General features: G+C 45.5%; 1 protein-coding gene across 1 annotated transcript in view; it reads left to right on the top strand.

Annotated features, from left to right (window-relative positions):
• The window catches only part of GPR19 (G protein-coupled receptor 19), a 96590-nt gene extending 77534 nt beyond the window's left edge, over positions 1-19056 (top strand). Inside the window, exons 2-3 of the mRNA XM_069228025.1 lie at positions 7862-8043; positions 14904-19056. Coding sequence (XP_069084126.1) covers positions 7955-8043; positions 14904-16185 — 1371 coding nt within the window. The 5' untranslated portion in view covers positions 7862-7954 and the 3' untranslated portion in view covers positions 16186-19056. The remainder of the gene's footprint in view (positions 1-7861; positions 8044-14903) is intronic.
• The last annotated feature ends 848 nt before the right edge of the window (positions 19057-19904 follow it).

Below are 19904 nucleotides of genomic sequence, written 5' to 3'. Positions count from 1 at the left end.
AAGAGGAGAAACAGAAAACCAACACAAATGGAAGAACTCTTAAACTACAAGGGAGTAATATACAGACTCTACCTGAGAGAAAGAGAGGAGCAACAGAAAAGGAACCCATTGAATGCACTGTTAAACCATCATGGAGAATTATACACAGCATACCAGGGAGAAGGAGGGGAGCAATAGAAAACCAAGCCTCTGAAAGCACTGTTAAACCACCAGCAAGTATTACACAGAGTCTACCTGGTAACAAGAGGAGCAACACAAAACCAAGGCTTTTGAGGTACTGTTAAGCCACTAGGGAGTACTCCGGAGTCCACCTGGAAAAAAGAGAGAAGCAACAGAAAAGCAACCCATTGGGGGGCCCTGTTCCACCATGAACAATTATACATAGTCAGCCCGGGAACAAGACATGAACAACAGCAAATATGTATGGTGCTCACCCAGGATTGAGTGGGAAGGGCTTGAAGGAGACACAGAAGAGGGAAGGAGACAAGGGTTGAGGTCCAAGACCACAGCAGGTCTAAATGATAAAGATGCCCTCAACTTTACACCACCACCATGGTTATCTTGGCTGGACATCTACATATGGGAGGATCAAACAGAAGGAGGATAGGGTGAGTGGAAGGGATAAACAAGAGCCAGAGGGTTATTCCTGGACCACACAGAAGGATGCAATCCATGTATTTCTAGCAAGAGAAAGAAAAAGGGAGACACTATAACATGGGTGCAGTAACTGGAGGATAGAGGGAATTTATCCCCCCCAGATTTTGGAGTGAGGGGTGCATTAGACAATATCCCCCACCCTCTATAATTTGGAGTGCAATGCAAAGTGAACATTCTACTGCATGTCTATGAATCCATGCTGTACATCAGGTCTTCTTGAGTGAATGTAATAGGAACAGCTAACTCTCTGGGGGACTCCAAGATCCCTTTGTTTTGTGTCAATGAATCACAGTCATTGAGGGGTTCACCCTCTTCTAAAATCATTCCTTTTGTCAAGCCAGGTGAGCCAGAACAGTAATGGATGACGAGTGCTATTATGTGTTAATATGGCTACTGGCTCACTTGATTTGAGAAAACGAAAAGTTTTATGAGAGACTCAGCACCTCAGTGATCACAATTAAATAATTAGCGAAGAAAAGAGGGTCTTGACGCCCTCACAGTGTTCACTCCTTGTGTACCATGTCTTCAAGGAGACTCCTGGGATGTACAGGTTGGGTTCAGACAGACAAGCCCTGTTGATGTTTATGATCTCCAGTGCCTGTGGATACACTCCAAAGAGAAAAGCACACCATTACATTGTATCACACCTTAAACCAATCACACTGACACTATACAGACATACATAGGTGTGTGTTTTGATAATTGTATTTATTGAACTCTATAATAACACTACTTCATGAAGTACCTGAACATTGACCTTTGGTGTTAAACGGAAGAGAGAAGGATGTAACCATATCATGGCTGAATTGCACTATGTAAAACTACAAAACCAGATTTTTGCCTTGACTCTTTTTGTTAGCCTTGGAACTCTACACAATTTATACCTGCTAACCAGAGGTAAAGTACCTGCGCCCCTCCTTTAAACATGGTAGAATTATTATACCTTTGATTGGCTTAAGAAAAATGTCTATTAGTCCCTAGAATATGTCCTTACAGTGACTAGCACCTCCAAACTGTTTTCACTGTAGCAAGGTTGGCTGTTCCATAGCAAAGAAGTGGGAAACAACATTATGTTTAATAGATGCTATCTGTGCCTAGGAAATAACCATTTTAGAACGTTTTGAAATCTTTATTACATGCCTAATTCACTGGCAAAGTTGGATTTGTGATAAATATTTTTAAAAAGGGGCATTTAGAAAGTCACAGTTGTCTAGCCCAGGAGTTAAATCTGCATTTTGCAGCTCCGTCCTGTCAGCCAGAAAGGAGCATTTCGGGAGGCATGAAAGAGATGTGAACTTGCTCCCAGGAACAGGGCAAAAGGCCTTGGGTATGGGGAGGTGTTGTTGTGTCCTTAACAAAATGGCTCTGTGGGCTGGGCTAAAGGACTTGATTAACTTCAAAGAGGCATACCTTGTCACAAGCAGATGTAGCTAATACCTAGGCCTGTACCCTTCTTTTGTCCCCACAGCCAGACCTGAGCCCACATCACAGTGGGCCGCTTGTTGACAATGTAGTGTCATGTCCTCTTGGATTGTCTAGACCTGCTTGACAGGCCTGCTGAGGTTTTTCATATAACATTTGAGGTACACTTCAAAGGAGAGAAACACGATGCAAATGCAAATTGTTTATATCCAGATCTCCAGATGCCATGGTGAGGATAGGCAAGACATGCTTAACTAAGAAAGGCTGGGCTTTTCTGAATACATATTGCTGTAAATAAGTATGATTGCAGCTCCCATTAGGTAGATGGCAGGTGGTACATGGTGAGGCATGTAGTATCTATTGTTAGGGAAAGTAGCCCTTTGATGGGGCACAGATTATTGTCTCTCTTCCAGATCTCTGGGAGGAGAGGTCATAAATAACTGATGCAGCCTGTTCTCATCTCTTTGGACTTCTGTGGTGGGCACCTGTAGACTGTCATCCTGGACAAAGCATCCTGGCAGACATAGGCCATGCTTGGGAGGTGGCCTGACCAGGATGCATGAAAGGGGAACCAACCCAAACCATTTTTAAGGAAGAACAGGAATACACATCTGTCTGTGAAACCTATATATGGATCGGTGCTCAAGACCCATCTTTAGGTTTCGCCTGCACAGTGCTTGCGTTGTACTTGCAAAATCTTTTCTAATAATAAAAATAAAATCTCAAAAGGGGCTGCCAGCCTGCCCATTACTTACCATTCATAGGCTTCACCTGTCACTCTACTTTCCTAGCTTCTTACTGGTCAGGAGCAGCTTCTTATGACATGACATTGCACTTCCTCTCTTCTTTCCTTGCCTCCGGCTGTTCCGTGGAGCTTGGAGCAAGTACCCTTGCGGATCAGCGGTCAGTGGCTAGCGACCAGTGCCCTTCCACTGGGCACATGCTTCCGAGGTACTTTTTTGTATTTCATCCCCTCCCTTCGTACGGGTGCACAAGTTCTCTCTCACCTCCAGCTGTTCTTTTCCCATACTCCCTTGTATTTCTGTACCAACCCCCTTCCGCTGTTTGTTCTTACCCATGTGGGTGTTGCACATCTACCTCAAAGAGACACATTCATAAGTTATGGCTTGCAGTCAGATCAGGCACGATGGCTATGGATTGGTACATTGCCCTGGGTAGCTACGTTCAGCACTGCATTCCCTAGTGACATCGCAGTTCCTTCCTAGAACCATTTCTTAAAGCTGCACCATAGAGCTTCTCTGATCCAGGCTCTGTAACCAATTCTCAGAATTCAGGTGTCACAATAGTGTGGTGCTCTCCTCATTATGTGGGACGGGGAAGTCCGCCTATGATTCCAGCACCACAGATGTGTAATCTTCTGATGTGTCACAGAGATGTACACCACTGATTCCTGTGTCACAGATATGTACACCACTGATTCATGTGTCACAGAGATGTACACCACTGATTCATGTGTCACAGAAGCATGCTCCTTGTCTCTAAAACATCACAGACGAGCGCCGCTGTGTTTCATAAGTCACAGATTTGTAATACACTAATGCTACAGAAGTGTGCGCTCCTCCGATCCATGTATCAAGTTCCTCTGATGTACATGCCCTGAATTTGTTTTCCTCTGTTGTGTGTGTCATAGGTTAGTGATCCTATGAAGTGCCACTGATGTTTGCTCCTGGTATATGTGCCACGTGCATTTATTTAATAAATGTGTATTTATCCTAAGTTAAGTGCTGGTTTGTTTAATTGGACAATGCAATGTCCACTGCTAAGTGAATAAGTGAGTACAATGCAAAACAGTAAATCTTTTTCACTCATGTGCCATGTATGTGTATTTCTCTGATTCATGTGTCACAGATGTGTACTTCACAGATTCACGTGTCAGATGTGTGATGTTCATATGTCACGGATATGTGCTCCTCTGATTCATGTCACCAAAGCCTACTCTGATTCATGTGTTGCAAATGTGTGTTCTGTTGATTCAGGTGCCACAAGTGTGTGCTCCTTTGATTTATGTGTCACTGATATGTGATGCTTTGCTTCACATGTCACGGATATGTGCCCTTATGACTCATGTGTGTTCTTCCGATTCAGTTTCTATGAATGTGTATTACTTTTTCATGTTGTGCCACTAATCTGTACTTTTCTGATTCACATGTCGTAGCTGTATGTTCCTTTAATACATGTATTAGAAAGTGTGCCCCTTCGATTCATCTGTCACAGCTGTCTTCTCTGATTTTCATGTCACAGCACAAGTGGGCGATCCACTAATTCACGATTGGCAGACCTGGGTTGCTCTGGCTTCAGTGCTGCAGATTTCCACTCCTTAACCAATTGTATTTCACGCAGATTCACTCTTCTTGATTACAAAGTACTTCATAGATAGGAGTCCGATCTGAAGGAGGAATTACTGGATTGTCCTGAGTGCCAGGATATCCTACCTGTGAATGAGGAAAGGAAGTGCCAATCCTGCAGGAGCAGCAGATCGTGGAAGGGATTGCTGTAATTGCTGCTGGCGTAGGGTCATTCTGACAGTAACTCGATAAGCAAGTGCAAGAAAGGACTTGCAGTACTGCCAGATCGGCCAGTTGGACGTTTGTCTTTTATTCCTGTCATAGCCACCAGGCACCTGGAGCTGTGTGCTCGTGTTGCAGGCCCAACTGAAGCTAGGATAAGCTCCTGCTGGTGGCCTGTGTACCCCACAAGTTGACCGTGTGACTGCGTCACTGCCAAATGTTTTGTTGGGTCAGAACCATTCTGGAAGACCAAGTGACCCGAGAGGTGTCCTAGGACAACTCGTCATGACTCAAGGTCATCTTGGAGGCATTGTTTGGCGAAGATTGAGCTAGTCCTCTGCCTCTCCAAAGAATGGTTGTCTGTGGGGGCCTAGCTGTTGTGCTTATGAAAAAGCTCCAATTACTCACAGGACTGTTGGAGTGAGCCACGTTATAAATCAAGTACCCACTGGAGTGAGCTGTGATCTGCCGCCCCACCTCCTGTAAGAGGGCCCACGTCAGAAGCCTCTACTCATGCTGTGACCCTTCAAGTTATGTACTGCATGGCCAGCAGCTGCACAGTTGTTAAGAAGATTGCTGTATGTTTACTGGAGGCTCCTCTTGCCGTTGAGATACTCCTGACATGACAGGGCTGAACATGGCCCAGTGCTGCAACTATGAACTTTGCAAGAGACTGAACAGGTCTATGCCGAAGAGGTTCAGTGCTAGATTTGATTAAAGGGGGAGGGGAGGAGAACGAGCTGCACCTACTGATCTAACTCTAACGCAAAACCTAAGTGGGGTGGGGGAGTCCAAAGACGGGGAGCCATGGGTCTAGGTAGAAAGCTATTCGGCAGAAACCACTAGAGCACAAAGACTCGTACCAATCAACTGTGTATTTATGCATTATTGATTGTGTAGTTGGATTCTCTGTTTTCTGTGTAATTAAGTACTTGCCTTTTCTACAATAGAGGCACTTGGCTGGACATTGGTCTTACTGCAATGCTGAGGGGCTGGTATTAATTCTTGAGGCTGAGTAACCTCCCCACTAACTTCCCTGAGAAGCCTGTAAATGCTCGCCCTCCCCACTACGGAGAGTCCAGTGGGGAAAGTGTTAGTTCTACTTGGCCCAATTTGCAGAGCCATACTACGGCAGTCTCTAGGGTAAAAGGGCAGAACCCCAGCGGTTGTGACCCAGCAACTCATGGTGTCCCTGTGGCCTCTTAAATAGGTTCTGATAGTATGCACATGTTCTATGACATACTAGAGACCATCATGTATTTCCCCACAAAAGACTGGCTGTGGAGTATCTAAAAACAGACTCATTCACTCCTGAGGAAGCCATTGTTGATTTTTATGTTTTCGCCAACCATCCTTCGATGACCAGATTACCTATTCTGGAGCAAGACCTGGGAAAGATGCTCTTCCCTTCATTAGAGCTATGCGTAGAGTGAGTTTAGTTTGTTCAGCACCCCATAGCCTGGCTTTCGAATCTGTTGTGCTACATATTCAGGCCTGCTGTATGTGTGGGAGGATTAACTCTTGGGCAAAAGAAGGAGCTGAATGTTACTCTTGTCATATTGGCCCGGTCAGCGGGCCATGATATACCATCGGGCACCTTTGGAGCCTGCAAGGTATTTAAGGACAATTTTACAACTGCTTACCTCACCGATGTAGGAAAATACCTAGCAGATGGCCTTAGTTCCCATGTGCTGCCTCTGGGCGTCTGAGTATTGGGGTCCATCCGGCTGCTCCTATTTTTATTATTTGAGAAAATTATGGAGGGTATTGCGAGAAGGCATGGTCTGCTGCACAGTCAGTTCTGTGTAGACCACTTAGATGTCAAAATCCAGTTCTGTGTATTAGCTTTGGATATTGTGATAACCTATATTATTCAGTGGGTTGATGATACCCACCATAATGTTGATAACCGCTTAATTTCATTCTGACCACAGACAGGATTCACTCCCCTTATCTGGGTAGCGAGTCCGATGGAGGACAGTTGGCCATGGACGGCATACATCTTGGATGTCATTCAGGATCCAAGCCTGCTCTAATAACTCAGATCGCTAAGCTCAGCATCTGTTTCGACTGCAGCTTGTACATACATGCCCAGGTGGTCCCCACAGTAAGGGCTGTCCTTTCCAATCTAAGGAAACTTGCCAGCCTCATTTCAATTTCAGGTTTCAAGTCGCTATTCCATATCTGTTGTACGACATGTCTACTCTAAGGGATCACCTTCTTCGTATAGCTGCCCTTGAAGCTGCCTAAAAGTTCTTGCTAGTACAGAAGATAATGTTTGGCTTCACTGTGGTTTCTCGCTACCAGCGTTCACGCCTATTCAGTGTGCTATTCACTGGTTGCTCGTAATATTCCATGTCTGGTTCAAGTTGGCGGCAATGGACTTCGAAGCTGTATCGCAGCACGGGCCACGCTATATGCAGACTTGCTTAGGACAGCAGATGGTTGGGGTCAAGGGCCTGGCATACAGTTCTGCACTCCCAACGGCGTTTGTCTCAATGATGGAGAAACTCGTATGTTTAAGGTGCACCTCGTCCTCCTTCATAGTGGTTTTATAAAATAAAAGAATTGTGGTTAAATATAGGTCCCATCGAAATGGGGGCTTTGTCTTGTGGAAATCTACTTCCTGTGCAAAGACTAGCGATGGACATATCATTAAAGCTCCTTTGCTCAGTGGTGGGAATTGGCTTTCCTTGTTTGGTATACTCCTGTTCTTTACTCCATAGATGTGTCTGTGTTGATTTATGCTGTGTATCAAAATAGGATGAACTGATTTGAATAATTTGAAGCTCCGGATTCTAGTACGTGCAGTGGAAAACAATGCCTAGCTGCCAGTGCCCTCACTTTGTCTGCTTTCTGTGAGCCCATTTTAAAATGCTTTCATTATTGACATCGTGCGAATATCTTCCATTATTGCGCTTGCAAACGCCATGCACGTCTTCCAGGTCCAATGCAGTTTGTCTTTGTATCAGGTGAATACAGCCCAAGTACTGACCACGGAGGGTGGGATGTGGCGGGAACCAAAGGGGAAGCTCTCTCGCGCCGTCCGTCACTCACTCTCTTCTCTATATCTCTCACTTTCTGTTTCTCGCACTCTCTCAGCCGCACACCCCCTCTCTGTTACCCCTTGCTAGATACTCTCTCTCTAGAGAGAAGCCGCAGGGAGGTGAAGGCTTGAATGAAATGTACCAGACGAGTGAGTTAATCCTTATTGTGACAGCTTCACTGATGAGACAGTTCTCTTTCCCCATTAGGTGGCCATTCCACAAGCAGGCCGGATATGGACTAGACATGGGGAGCAGGCGTCCGTCTGATCCCAGCAGGGGAAGTCCCCGGAGAATGACACCATGAGTGGACTCTGCAGCAAACAGAGATGTACAGACCGGTGCTCCAGTCCCGCGGCTAGTCCCTTTACTAGGCCCTCTTTTCACTCGAGGTGAGCACGCTGACCTGGCCCTGGAGATGCCTCCGTCACCTGTAGATGGCGCTAGCGTGGTGTTTGCAAAGTTAGTCATACAAGGGGCTGGCTCTACAGCAGAGGGGGTCTTCAAACTGGGGGCTGGGCCCTCCTAGCGGGGCCTCATGTGATCCGGGGGTGGAGGGGTTATATCTAAGCAGGGAGTCTGTCAAAAGGGAAGGGCTTCCAAATACCCCTAAAACTCGCACCCCCCACTTGTAATATTCACACTGTGAATACTGTTACAACTTAGTAGGGCATGCGTGACCAGAATAGTATATTTGGCAGTATGTATTTGATTGCATTTTTAAAACATTAACTGAACTTTACTCAATGTTTAAATAAGTGTAGACATATTTAAACATTGTCAATTTAGTCGAATAATTGTGAAAAATTTTAAAGGGGGCTTTGATGTTTTTCCCCCCACAAGGTTGAAGACCACTGCACTACAGTAAACACTATAGGTTTGCATGACCCCCTCCATCATGGCGGTTCATACAAAGCCATTTAAAACTTTGGTGAACATCCATCATTGGTGACACCAAACTGGTTCACCATCTGTTCTTTTCGAAAAGTAAACTCCAAAATTAGGAGTTTGTTTTTGGAAAAGAAAAAACCCTATTTGCCCTAACAACATGGAAATTTCCTTCCCTGATGTGTGGGTCATACTTTTACTGTTCCTCACTCCAGAATTTTTCTAAAGTCATCCAGCTGCCCACTCTAAATATGGTAGACAGGCTGATAGCTTACAGTCAAACTTTTTTCACCAACAAATTAAATTTTACTCCGTTGGTGTAAACATGGTTATCCACCTGACTCAAAATAGGACCGTCGAACCGAGGGTTTGGCAGACAGGGCACTCTGTCCCCTTTGTGACGGAATACCCTGTCTGCCAAACTATAAATCAGGCCCACAGTTGGCTATCTGCTAATTGTAAAATCTAAGGTCATCCACATGCAGTGATTTCCACCCAGGATGTTTCTATCACCATTCAAATTGTAATACATTTTTTATACTATTGACTGCCTTTTTCATTTTGACCCTAATGGTGTTGTGCATTGGCAGCGTTTTTTTTGAGTGACTCTTGGCAAGCTGAGAGTTGTCTAGCCTTTGTTAGATAAAACTAAATACAATTGTTATAAATTGGAAAGAAAATATTTTCTGCTGGCATTCAAATGAAAAAAAAGAATCCCTCTGGCAGCATTGCAGTCAGGGGAAAAAAAAGAATCCCTCCACCAGATTCTTGTAAATTGGAGCTCATCCGAGAGTGGAAGAGCATTGTCTGACAGCAGCGAACTGCAGACTGCATAAATGTCGTGCTTTCTAAAGTGAGATCGGCGGTAAAACACAGGACTGAAACAGCAGAACTCTGCTGTTGCCATAAAATCAGTGTGTGTTGTACATCTGAGACCTGGCTAGAGTATTTTTCTATAGCCATTCAAATTAAAATACATTTTTTGTACTATTAACTGCATTTTTTAATTGTAACCCTAAACGCTAATGGTATTGTGCAGTGGCAGCATTAAGTCCAAATGTAACGTAGATTTTTTTTCTTCCTGAAATGACTCCTGGCAAGTTTTGTGCTGTCCAGTGTTTGTCAGGTAAAACTAAATACAATTGTTATACATGGGAAAGAAAATACCTTCTGCCAGCATTCAAACAAAAAAAACCTCTGGCAGCAATGCATTCAGGAGAAAAAAGAATCCCTCCACCAGACTGTTTTAAGATCTGTGACTGGGGTGAATGTTTGATTTGTTTCGTATTCCGTCCATTATCTGTTATTTTTGCTTCTGTTGCCCTGAGTGGGAAGGGTATGCCCAGACGTGGGTCCTATGCTCACGGTGCCACTGGATTCAATCTAGCCTGGCTGATGAGGGACAGTACCTCGAAATCAGTCCCAGGATGCTTGTTTTCGGTTCAGGGTGGGCCTGGCAGTTTGATCTGGACTGTTCCCATCAGGAGCAGGGTCAAGACTGCTTTGCATATAGTTGGGTCCAAACTGTGGTGACATGGCGAGCAAAAAAACTGATGGATTCAACCCAGATGTGTGATTGGGGGTGAATGTTTGATCTGTTTCGCATTCCGTCCATCATCTGTTCTTTTTGCTTTTGTTGCCCTAAGTGGGATAGGTATTCCAAAAAGTGTGTCCTGTGCTCACTGTGCCACTAGATTCAACCTAGCCTGGCTGATGAGGGGTGATATCTCGAAACTAGTCCCAGGATGCCTGTTTCCGGTCCAGGGAGGACCAGGCTTGGCAGTTCAGGCTGGACTGTTCCCATAGGGAGCAGGGTCAAGACTGATTTACATATGCTGTTTCCAAACTGGGGTAGCGTGGTGAGCAAAAAACACAGATGGATTAAACCCAGATCTGTGACTGAGGGTGAATGTTTGATTTGTTCCATTTCCGTCCATTATCTGTTCTTTTTGCTATTGATTCAAAAGACAGCTGCCCGGCCCATTCCTAAAGAGAGCATGTTTCTCCAATTCAGTGAAACCTAGGATTCTCTTTAAATACATAGTTTTAGCCCACAACATTGTGCATCGCGATTTTTCTTCTCTCTGTGCAAAATATGTCCATGTGCACTCTGTTTTTCATCTTTGTTCCACTGGCAAATATTTGCTATTGGTTCCCAGAATTAGACCTCCTCATGTTTTGGCTGTGCTTTCTCTGACGCTGCGACAGCTTTGAAAACGTTCTTTTTCAGAAAGGCGTACAGTTTTTAACTTTGTGCCATTGGCATTTATGATTTACCTAGCACCAAGAAGATTCAGTGAACGCTGTGCTTTATAAATAATTTAGATATACTAAACTACAGTTTTTCAACAGGCGGGCGCCTCTGGAACTTTGGTAGAACTGAGTAGGTACTTATATTCCATGTGATTATATTTGAGTGTGGGTAGAACTGCAGAGGATTCAGTTACTTGTCAGCTAAACTCGTGGAAATGGGGGAAAGTGGTTACATGCCATGAGCCTCTGAAAGGCTGAGAGCTAGGGGTAGAGTCTGTGGCGTGTCAGGCAAAACCTGAAAAAAGCTAATAGGGCCTAGGCAGGAAGAGTTGCATTTATGGGGTCTCTTTGAAAAGCAGCTGGCTTGTGACTATCTGGGCCTTTCAGGTCCACCGGACCCTGCCTAGAACACTGCAAAATTCCCGATAAGCATGTTTGTCTCTGCGACCAAGTTCATTTGGGCAGAATGCTTCCTTTCAGTGATGTTATCTTCTCAAACAGGCCTTATGAGGGTTGAATGCTTAGCAGAGGGTTGACAGGTGGTTTGTTAAAGCAAATTTTAAATATTGAGATCATATGGTTATTAACCCCACGGCCCATGCTTAAGCTGTGTTATCCACCATTATGGTCATGCTGTATCTGCCACAAAATGTCTTAAATTATGCTATTGTAACCTACTGTTGTCTGTGCTTGCTTGTAAACATGTTCAGGGAGTTGAGTGTTGACCTACAGAAATCAGAGAGATTGTCATTGGGATGGCACTTCTTACCTCCACGTGGGGTTGCCAAAGCAGGTAGCATGGGACACTGTGGGGAGTGCTTTGTAGTAGAATGTTGTGTTTGAACTGAAGTCTTTGTGGGAAGTGTCTTGGTACCATGCATGAGTGACTTTGGTGGTTTTCTTATTCCGTCTTGGGTCACAGTGCTTAAAGTGTGGTGGTGGTAGGAAAAGTGTGAGAGAGAGAGAGCATAGTTTAGTTGTTGGCTGTTGTACGTTTCATTGCAGGCCCCTTAGGAATATTATTTTGTGTTTGGGTACTAAAAACTATTAAGCCCAGTATTCTGCTCATTAACCAGCTAGAGGCGGACATTTAGCGTGCTCTTGGTGGAATCTAGAGATGAGGATAGGGAGATCCACCAGGAATGTGTACATTAGACAGAATCTCTAATACAGGCTGTTGTACTATTAGAATTCTAAGTACTTTGTTCTGTATCCTTATTTCAATAAGATCCTGGTCTTTACTTCCATACTGAACTTCAGATGCTCCTGCATACTTCATAACGCAGGTGGCAAGAAGTTTAACATTTTTGAATGCTGTTCCTACAGTAGTATATTTCTGTTGGTGATGATCTGGCAGGATGCTATTCCTGAGCAGAACGTTCGGAAGAAATCACATATATGGCTTTGTGAATGATGCAGCATACATTCAAGGCAGAGCGTGTGGCTGTTGGTAGCAGTGTGGTGCATGGAGAACTGATGTCACATGTCCCGCATGTGGAGATGGAGAAGCAGACTTTCTGAAGTGTTTTAGATCCTTTGTAATTCGTGTGTATAAAGAAGCGGGGGGTCCTCTAGGTAAATGGATCATCTACCATAGGGGGAATGGCTTGTAGTTGTGTGAATATCCCGTATGAGGGAAGATTTGCTGCAGTGTCCGCAACGTGTAAAATATTCTTTTGGTTGATTTCATTTACATTTGGGTTCAGGGATAGTTTGGGATCCATGATTACTGTGAGATTGTGTACATACCTTGATGTGGATGATGTAGTATCCAGCTATTTAGGTCAGAATGATGTAGATCAGTAATAATTTGATTATCATCCTCTTTGTTTTGGAGGAAATGAGCTTAAGTTGGTTGATCATCATCCATGCATTCACGGCCCAGTCACTAGACCGATCTAGATGTGCATTTGTCCTTGGGGGTTTTCCGTTTTCAAGATAATCTGTGTGCCCTCTGTGTGGTTATAACATTTCAGGCTGAATGGTTTGATCAGATTGAGATTGAAGACAAGTAGACTTCGTGCGGAGTGCTGTCAATTTGGTGCACTTAACCTGCACCACTGTTTTGCTTTCCTTCTCTTATCTTATCTTATGACCGAGCTTACAAAACTTCTCTGGAATGCACTTCTTAGTTTAAAGAAGACATTTATTATCATTATTACTTCACCACGAGGTTCCTGAAAGACAAAATTAGTAGGTTGGAAGCACACGTTTAAAAGTAGTCGCAGCAATGAAAGCAAAATATATCAAAGTACTTCTCAGTTGCAATGTACACAGCAAATACATGTGATTATATTATAGCATAACTTTAAAGCAAAGCATAAAAGTCAAAATTGCATCACCGTAGGGCCTATCACTCAGCTTCATCTTTCTAAGGGCTGCAAGTTGATGACTCCGGTTCAACTGCGAGCAAGAGATTTTCCACCCAAACGGGAGACAGGCAACTGACGTTCGTTCCTGTCTGAAGTCAAGATCTTTCTCCCCCTCGCTGTTGCCCAGGGCCATCGTTAAAAGCAAACTCAGTGTGGGAACCGAATAAACTTGGAGAGTGGCCAATTCTCCAAACTTCACTCGTTCCCAGACTGGATTGAGAGGTAAACACAAAATCTACGCTCTCTTATCAGCTAGGGTTTGGTGTGAAAAACACTGCTTGGTCTATCATGTGGAAAAACACAGCTTGGAAAAACACAGCTCATCTGCAATGTCTCAACTGCAATGTCTAACTCCACGTTAAAGCCAATAGGCAGCTGACTTAAATACCAAATGTAATGTCTAATGCCATGTTAAAGCCAATAGGCAGCTGACCTACATACCAAATGTAATGTCTAATGCCATGTTAAAGCCAATAGGCAGCTAACCTAAATACCAAATGTAATGTCTAATGCCATGTTAAAGCCAATGGGCAGCTAAACTGAATACAACATGTAATGTGCTACTGGTGAACATTGAGCAACTAATATGCGCAGTGGTGAAACACAAAGTCATTGGTCAAACACAATTAATAGCATAACAACCACATACTCCACTAAGGCAACGTATTTCATCCACTTAGATTCATCTACGATTAAACAAAAGAGCATTTAAGCTTCTAAAATTCATGTGTTGCTGGGCGCCATGGCATTTCATCCACTGATTTTTAACTATACCTGGACACTTTATCCTCTGTTTTTTATTTATATAGCCCTTTGCAGCACAGAGCTTCATCCAAATATTCAACCACACATTAGCAGCAAGGTCATAAGATTCCCACCCCTGGGCATCAGTGTATTTAATTACTGAGATGTATCCACACTTGGGTGGCAGAGCATTTAGTTCCCTTGAGATTTATTGACAAGTGGGTGGTAGACAAACTGTGGGTGCTCAGACACATTCTTAAACAGGCTCACGGTCTGAATTATCAGAGGAAGGTCAGGTCTGTAGACAATAATCCATCTGACATTGTCTTGTGAATCCAGCTGTGAGAAGAGCACTGTACCCAGTGCTTAATTTAGGCCGGTGGGGCATTTCCCTAGAATTTTGTCCAGTGGGGCATTTCCCTGAGGCACACACGGAGGAGAAAGAAGGAAGACTAAAAAGATTGAAAACACACCAGTAAGGGAGAAAGTGGGAATCTGCAAAAGTGAAATAAAGGGTCTGCGAGTGTCTGGTAGTGGATTAAAGAGGCCTGAGGTAGATTCAAATTTAGGTAGCCTTGGTATTCTGTGAGCGGACATAATAGTGCCAGCTTCTGGCTTTTGAGCAGAGCTTTCGGCAACAGCATTCATTATTTTACAAATTATGCACTGACCATACTTCTGCCTCCTCCAGACCCCTAGAGTGTGTCCACCAGCATGTATTAATCCGCCTGCCACCTAGCGAAGCGAGGCTCACCAGCCTGCATTGAGTCCATCTGAGAGGAAGCCTCATAGTCACTGAAGAGAAGTGAGCATTTGTAACTTGTCCACCAGTGTACGTGTCTAGCCAACCCCTGGTCTGAAACCCAAGATGCACAGGCCTTTGCCACGGGTCCATACATAAAAGAAGATTGGGCAACGTCAGAACTACTGCAGCTGTAAATAGTTGGTCTGGTTGGTGTTATTTTAACAATTTTTTCCTATTTTTTTCCCTGTAGAGCTCAGAAGGCTAAAGAGAACATCATGGTCTTTGCCCTCCGAATGGACAACAGTCATCCATCCTTTGTTGTCCCAACTCTCCTACCACTGCACAACAGCAACCCGTCCGAACACCCAATGCTTCTGGAGAGCCCTGATATGACAAGCCAATACCGAGAGATCAGCAGGCATGGTGCCAACAGCACATCCTCACAGGAGCAGCAGCAAGTACTTATGCCTGGGGAAATAGTTGCAGCTAGCCTGGTTTTTGGTGCCCTTTGGCTGCTCTCTGTCTTTGGGAATGCACTGGTTTGCTTGGTCATTCACAGGAGTCGAAGGACCCAATCCACAACCAATTATTTTGTTGTTTCCTTGGCTTGTGCTGACCTGCTTCTTAGTATAGGCAGCACCCCCTTTGTGCTGCTCCAGTTCACTTCGGGTCGATGGGCGCTTGGTGGGGTCATGTGCAAACTGGTAAGGTATTTACAGTATCTGGCTCCAGGAGTCCAGATATATGTTTTGCTCTCAATCTGTGTGGATCGTTTCTACACCATTGTCTACCCTTTGAGTTTCAAGGTGTCCCGCGAGAAAGCCAAGAAAATGATTGTAGCCTCCTGGGTATTTGATGCAGCATTTGTTTCGCCTGCCTTCTTCTTCTACAACTCTGATCTAGGTAGTCATTGCAACTACTTCTTACCAAACTCTTGGGATGGTGCCATCTACGGTGTGGTTCACCTCTTGCTGGGGTACCTCCTCCCATGTGTCTTCATTGTCCTCTTTTATCAGAAGGTCATCAAGTACATTTGGAGGATTGGCACAGATGGGCGGACTGTGAGGCGGACTATGAACATCGTCCCTAGGACCAAAGTAAAAACTATCAAGATGTTCCTGATGTTGAATGCTGTATTTCTGCTGACTTGGCTGCCATTTTACATGGTTCAGCTCTGGCATCCCAACGAAGCGGACAACAGAAAGAGCTCTATGGTGTTTATGGCCATCACCTGGATCTCCTTCAGCTCTTCTGCCTCAAAGCCCACCTTGTACTCTATCTACAATGCCAACTTCAGGAAGGGGATGAAGGAAACCTTCTGCATGTCATCCATGAAGTGCTACCGCAGTAATGCCTACACCATCACCACCAGCTCCAGGGTGGCTAAAAAAAACTATGTTGGCATTTCTGAAATCCCCGCCCCTGCTAAAACAATCACCAAAGATTCCATCTATGACTCGTTCGACAGGGAAGCAAAGGAGAAAAAGCTTGCCTGGCCAATAAACTCAAACCCGCCAAATACGTTTGTGTAATGGAACAATAGTTTGTGTAATCAGTTGGGAAATATTTTTTCTGCAGCAGCAGAGAGCTGCATGTTGATTAACAGTGGCCACTGTAATTTTACACACACACAGATTCATGGGAAGGTAGCCATATGTAACAAAGTACTGGGCTGTCATTTTGAATTTATTAATACGTTTATTAAAACAATTCAGTCTTCATAAATTATAATATTCAGTAACAGACTGGGTGTTTCTCCCACCCAGAAGTAACCCTACAACTGGGCTATGTTTGAGTAGTCTCACTTTATAATATAGGCCGTCACTGAAGGTATTTGCTTAGGGGCAAGAATGTGTTTGTAGTAGGAAATGTTCAGTACAAAACATGGCGGCTTAACCACTCAATCCAGACAGGCTCGCTTACCAAGAGCTTCACACCCTGCTTATAAGGAAATAAAACACGCTAGGATTTTATGAATCCAGACCCTCCAGAGGCCTACCAATCCCCAGCCATGTATGTGAGAAACCATGACATTGCCTGTGCCTGGAGGTCCAAGCCTCCGTGGGCCGCAGCTCTATTCAGGGCTGTGTCCTGGAGCTGCAGGGCATCTAATGGACCACTTTTTCGACTTCGTGTTCTGATATCCTGTTCTCTTTCCTTCTCAATGATTTCTGGAACTCCTATTGTCATAGGCAGAATCCAATAATAATGCGCCTTAAAAAACATAACAAGTGGGCATACGGCCCATGTGAACCCGCCTAACCTTTCCTGCATGTCAGTTCCCGACTGTTCCCACTCAGTTTCTATTTTTGTAACTGTGGGTACAGCGGGGGACTGCTGTCTTTCCAGTCAAGGTCCTCGTGTGTTTATATACAAAACCTAAGACTATTCTATTTTCTGAGGTGGAACGTGGGTTAGTAGTTGTAGCAAGAAATAATGGTTCCTAAGGAATTGCTTTTATGAAGAATCTGGAAACATTTAAGTTGCCTTGAGCAGTGTTTTGTTTTAATTCTTGACTGTCTCTCCATTTAAGGTTGGTCTCATTTCTCGTATAAAAATGTTTTCATTTTACTGCCTTTTCTGCGTGCATGACAAAAGGTACTGCAGGAGTAAAGAATGTATTGGCCGTCAAGGGAAGGTCTTGTTGGCTGACTCGCGTCCAGTCTGCGTTTCCTCCCTTGAATTATGGTCACATTTGCTAATAGTATCAGGGTAATTGAAGAGCCAGCTCCTTTCTATGCAGAAGAGGAGCGGTACAGCAAGGAACAGTTAGCTAATCACTAGATGTACGCAGTCAGAGGAACTCTGTACTGGGTGCAGCACTGGCGTTGGCGAAGCCTTTCCCTCCCTCCTGTGAGAATTGCAGTCCCTTTTCGTTTACCTCCACCATATGTTCAGGGTCAAATATTCGAGATTTACACATCCATCAACGCCATCTGGAGATAAACTGTCTCAAGAATGGGATTCCCAGGGTACTTCAGAACGTATTCTGGACAAGGTACCCGTAGTTCTGTGGGACAGACCCACAGACCTGACTGGGGAGACCTCGGGGGGTTTGTCATCATTGTTTAACTCAAACGTTAGTTTATTATCTCCCCACCTCAGAAAGAGCAGACTGGCTCATGTGCTCCGAAGCATAGAGCAGAGGAGCACAAACAATCACAGAGGCAGGGTGAGGGGCAGAACCGAGGAAGCCTAGTGTAGGGCAATGCTGCATGCTTCTAGCTGCATGGTAAACTAGGACACATGAGGAAGATGCATGGGTATATTGGTTAAACTTGTTACTCTGTACAAGGTTCCTTGACTCAGTGGTCGAGCATAAAATGGCTGTAACCAGACTGGCAATGTCTAATGTAATTCAAACAAGCAACATATGGATAACATACAGGCGTGGAGAAAGGAGAGACCGCTTGAAACAGCGGCTTAGAATCGTGGTCTTGAGTCACAACCTGAACTCTATTAGCGACTCTTGACCCTCGGGTAGGTTGCTTCCCCGCCGCTGCAGCTCCGCCTGCCCAGGCCCCTGCTACGCCTTGCTAGGGTGTTCAGGTATTTCAGGTTCTTCTCTTGACCTTCGACTGTTTCATTCCATTTCTCTTTTGCTCTTTGCTTTCCACTGTTTCCTGCCATTTCTCTTTTGCTCTTTGCTTTCCACTGTTTCCTGCCATTTCTCTTTTGCTCTTTACTTTCCACTGTTTCTTGCCATTTTCCTTTTGCTCTTTGCTTTCCGCTGTTTCTTTTTCTTTTGCTGTGCGCTTTCCTGCTTTTTCCCGCCGCTGCCACCATGCAGCCCCGCCCCTCCTCCCCCCCTTCCCTCTTTTGGCGGCCGCTGCGCGGCAGAGACAGCGACCCTTGACCCTCGGGTAGGTCGCTTCCCCGCCGCTGCAGCTCCGTCTGCCCAGGCCCCTGCCACGCCTTGCTAGGGTGTTCAGGTATTTCAGGTTCTTCTCTTGACCGTCGACTGTTTCTTGCCATTTCTCTTTTGCTCTTTGCTTTCCACTGTTCCCTGCCATTTCTCGTTTGCTCTTTGCTTTCCACTGTTTCCTGCCATTTCTCTTTTGCTCTTTGCTTTCCACTGTTTCTTGCCATTCACCTTTTGCTCTTTGCTTTCCACTGTTTCTTTTTCTTTTGCTGTTCGCTTTTTCCCGCTTTTCCCGCTTTTTTCCGCCGCTGCCACTCGTGCGGCCCGCCCCCCCTGCTCTCATTCGCTGTCCTCCCTCCCGCCTCCCAGCTGACCCCTCCTCCCCCCTTCCCTTTTATGGCGGCCGCTGCGCGGTCGCGCCGCTGGCGCGCCAAAGGCAAGCCCATCTGCGCCCGTCCACGCCTGGACCGTGCCCAGTGCCAGAACCCCTGGCCCACACCGTGCTCAAAACACCCGACTAAGATACGACGCCACCTCCCTCAACCCCGGACGAACAGCCACCTGCTACCAAGCCAGCCCTAAACGTACTCATGGACCCTTCACCTGTCAAGCCTGCAAGTACACATTTCACCGTGCCTGCAGACCTCCCACCGGCCCTCGCACCAACCACCACCTCAAGTGCATCCTCCTCAACACACGCTCCATCCACAAGCACGCCATTGAACTATGGGACCTCCTGGACACAACAGCACCAGACGTCGCCTTCATCACAGAAACCTGGATGAACGCCTCCTCGGCTCCTGACATCGCCATAGCCATCCCCGACAGCTACAAGATCGCCCAGAAGGACCGCATCAACCAAACCGGTGGAGGAATCGCCATCATCTACAGGAACTCCATCAACATCACGACCACCACCGAAGACACCCCCCTCGCCGCCGAACACGTACACTTCTAGATCCACACCGACCCCAGAACCACCCTCAGAGGAACTCTTGTCTACAGGCCCCCGGGCCCACGCGCCCAATTCAGCAAAACCATCACAGATTTCATCAGCCCACACGCCCTAGCCTCTCCAGACTACATCCTCCTCGGGACCTGAACTACCACCTGGAGAAAAACAACAACAACAACACCGCCACCCTGCTCGACAACCTCGCCAACCTCAGACTCAAGCAACTGGTGAACACCCCCACCCACACCGCTGGCCACACACTCGACCCCATCTTCTCCGCCAGCAGCCACATATCCTTCGTCCACTTCACCTTCAAACGGGAGACCCACCACCATCGCACACAACAAATCCCCCGCAGACACTGGAGCAAAATCTCCACAGAGCAGCTCCTCTCAACACTGAACCAAAACCCACCAGCCATCACCACTGACACC

This window comes from Pleurodeles waltl, chromosome 4_1 (assembly GCF_031143425.1).
Source record: "Pleurodeles waltl isolate 20211129_DDA chromosome 4_1, aPleWal1.hap1.20221129, whole genome shotgun sequence".
NCBI classification, from domain to species: Eukaryota; Metazoa; Chordata; class Amphibia; order Caudata; family Salamandridae; genus Pleurodeles; species Pleurodeles waltl.
Note: the sequence above shows the minus strand (reverse complement) of the source record. Positions and strands in the feature narration are given on the sequence as shown.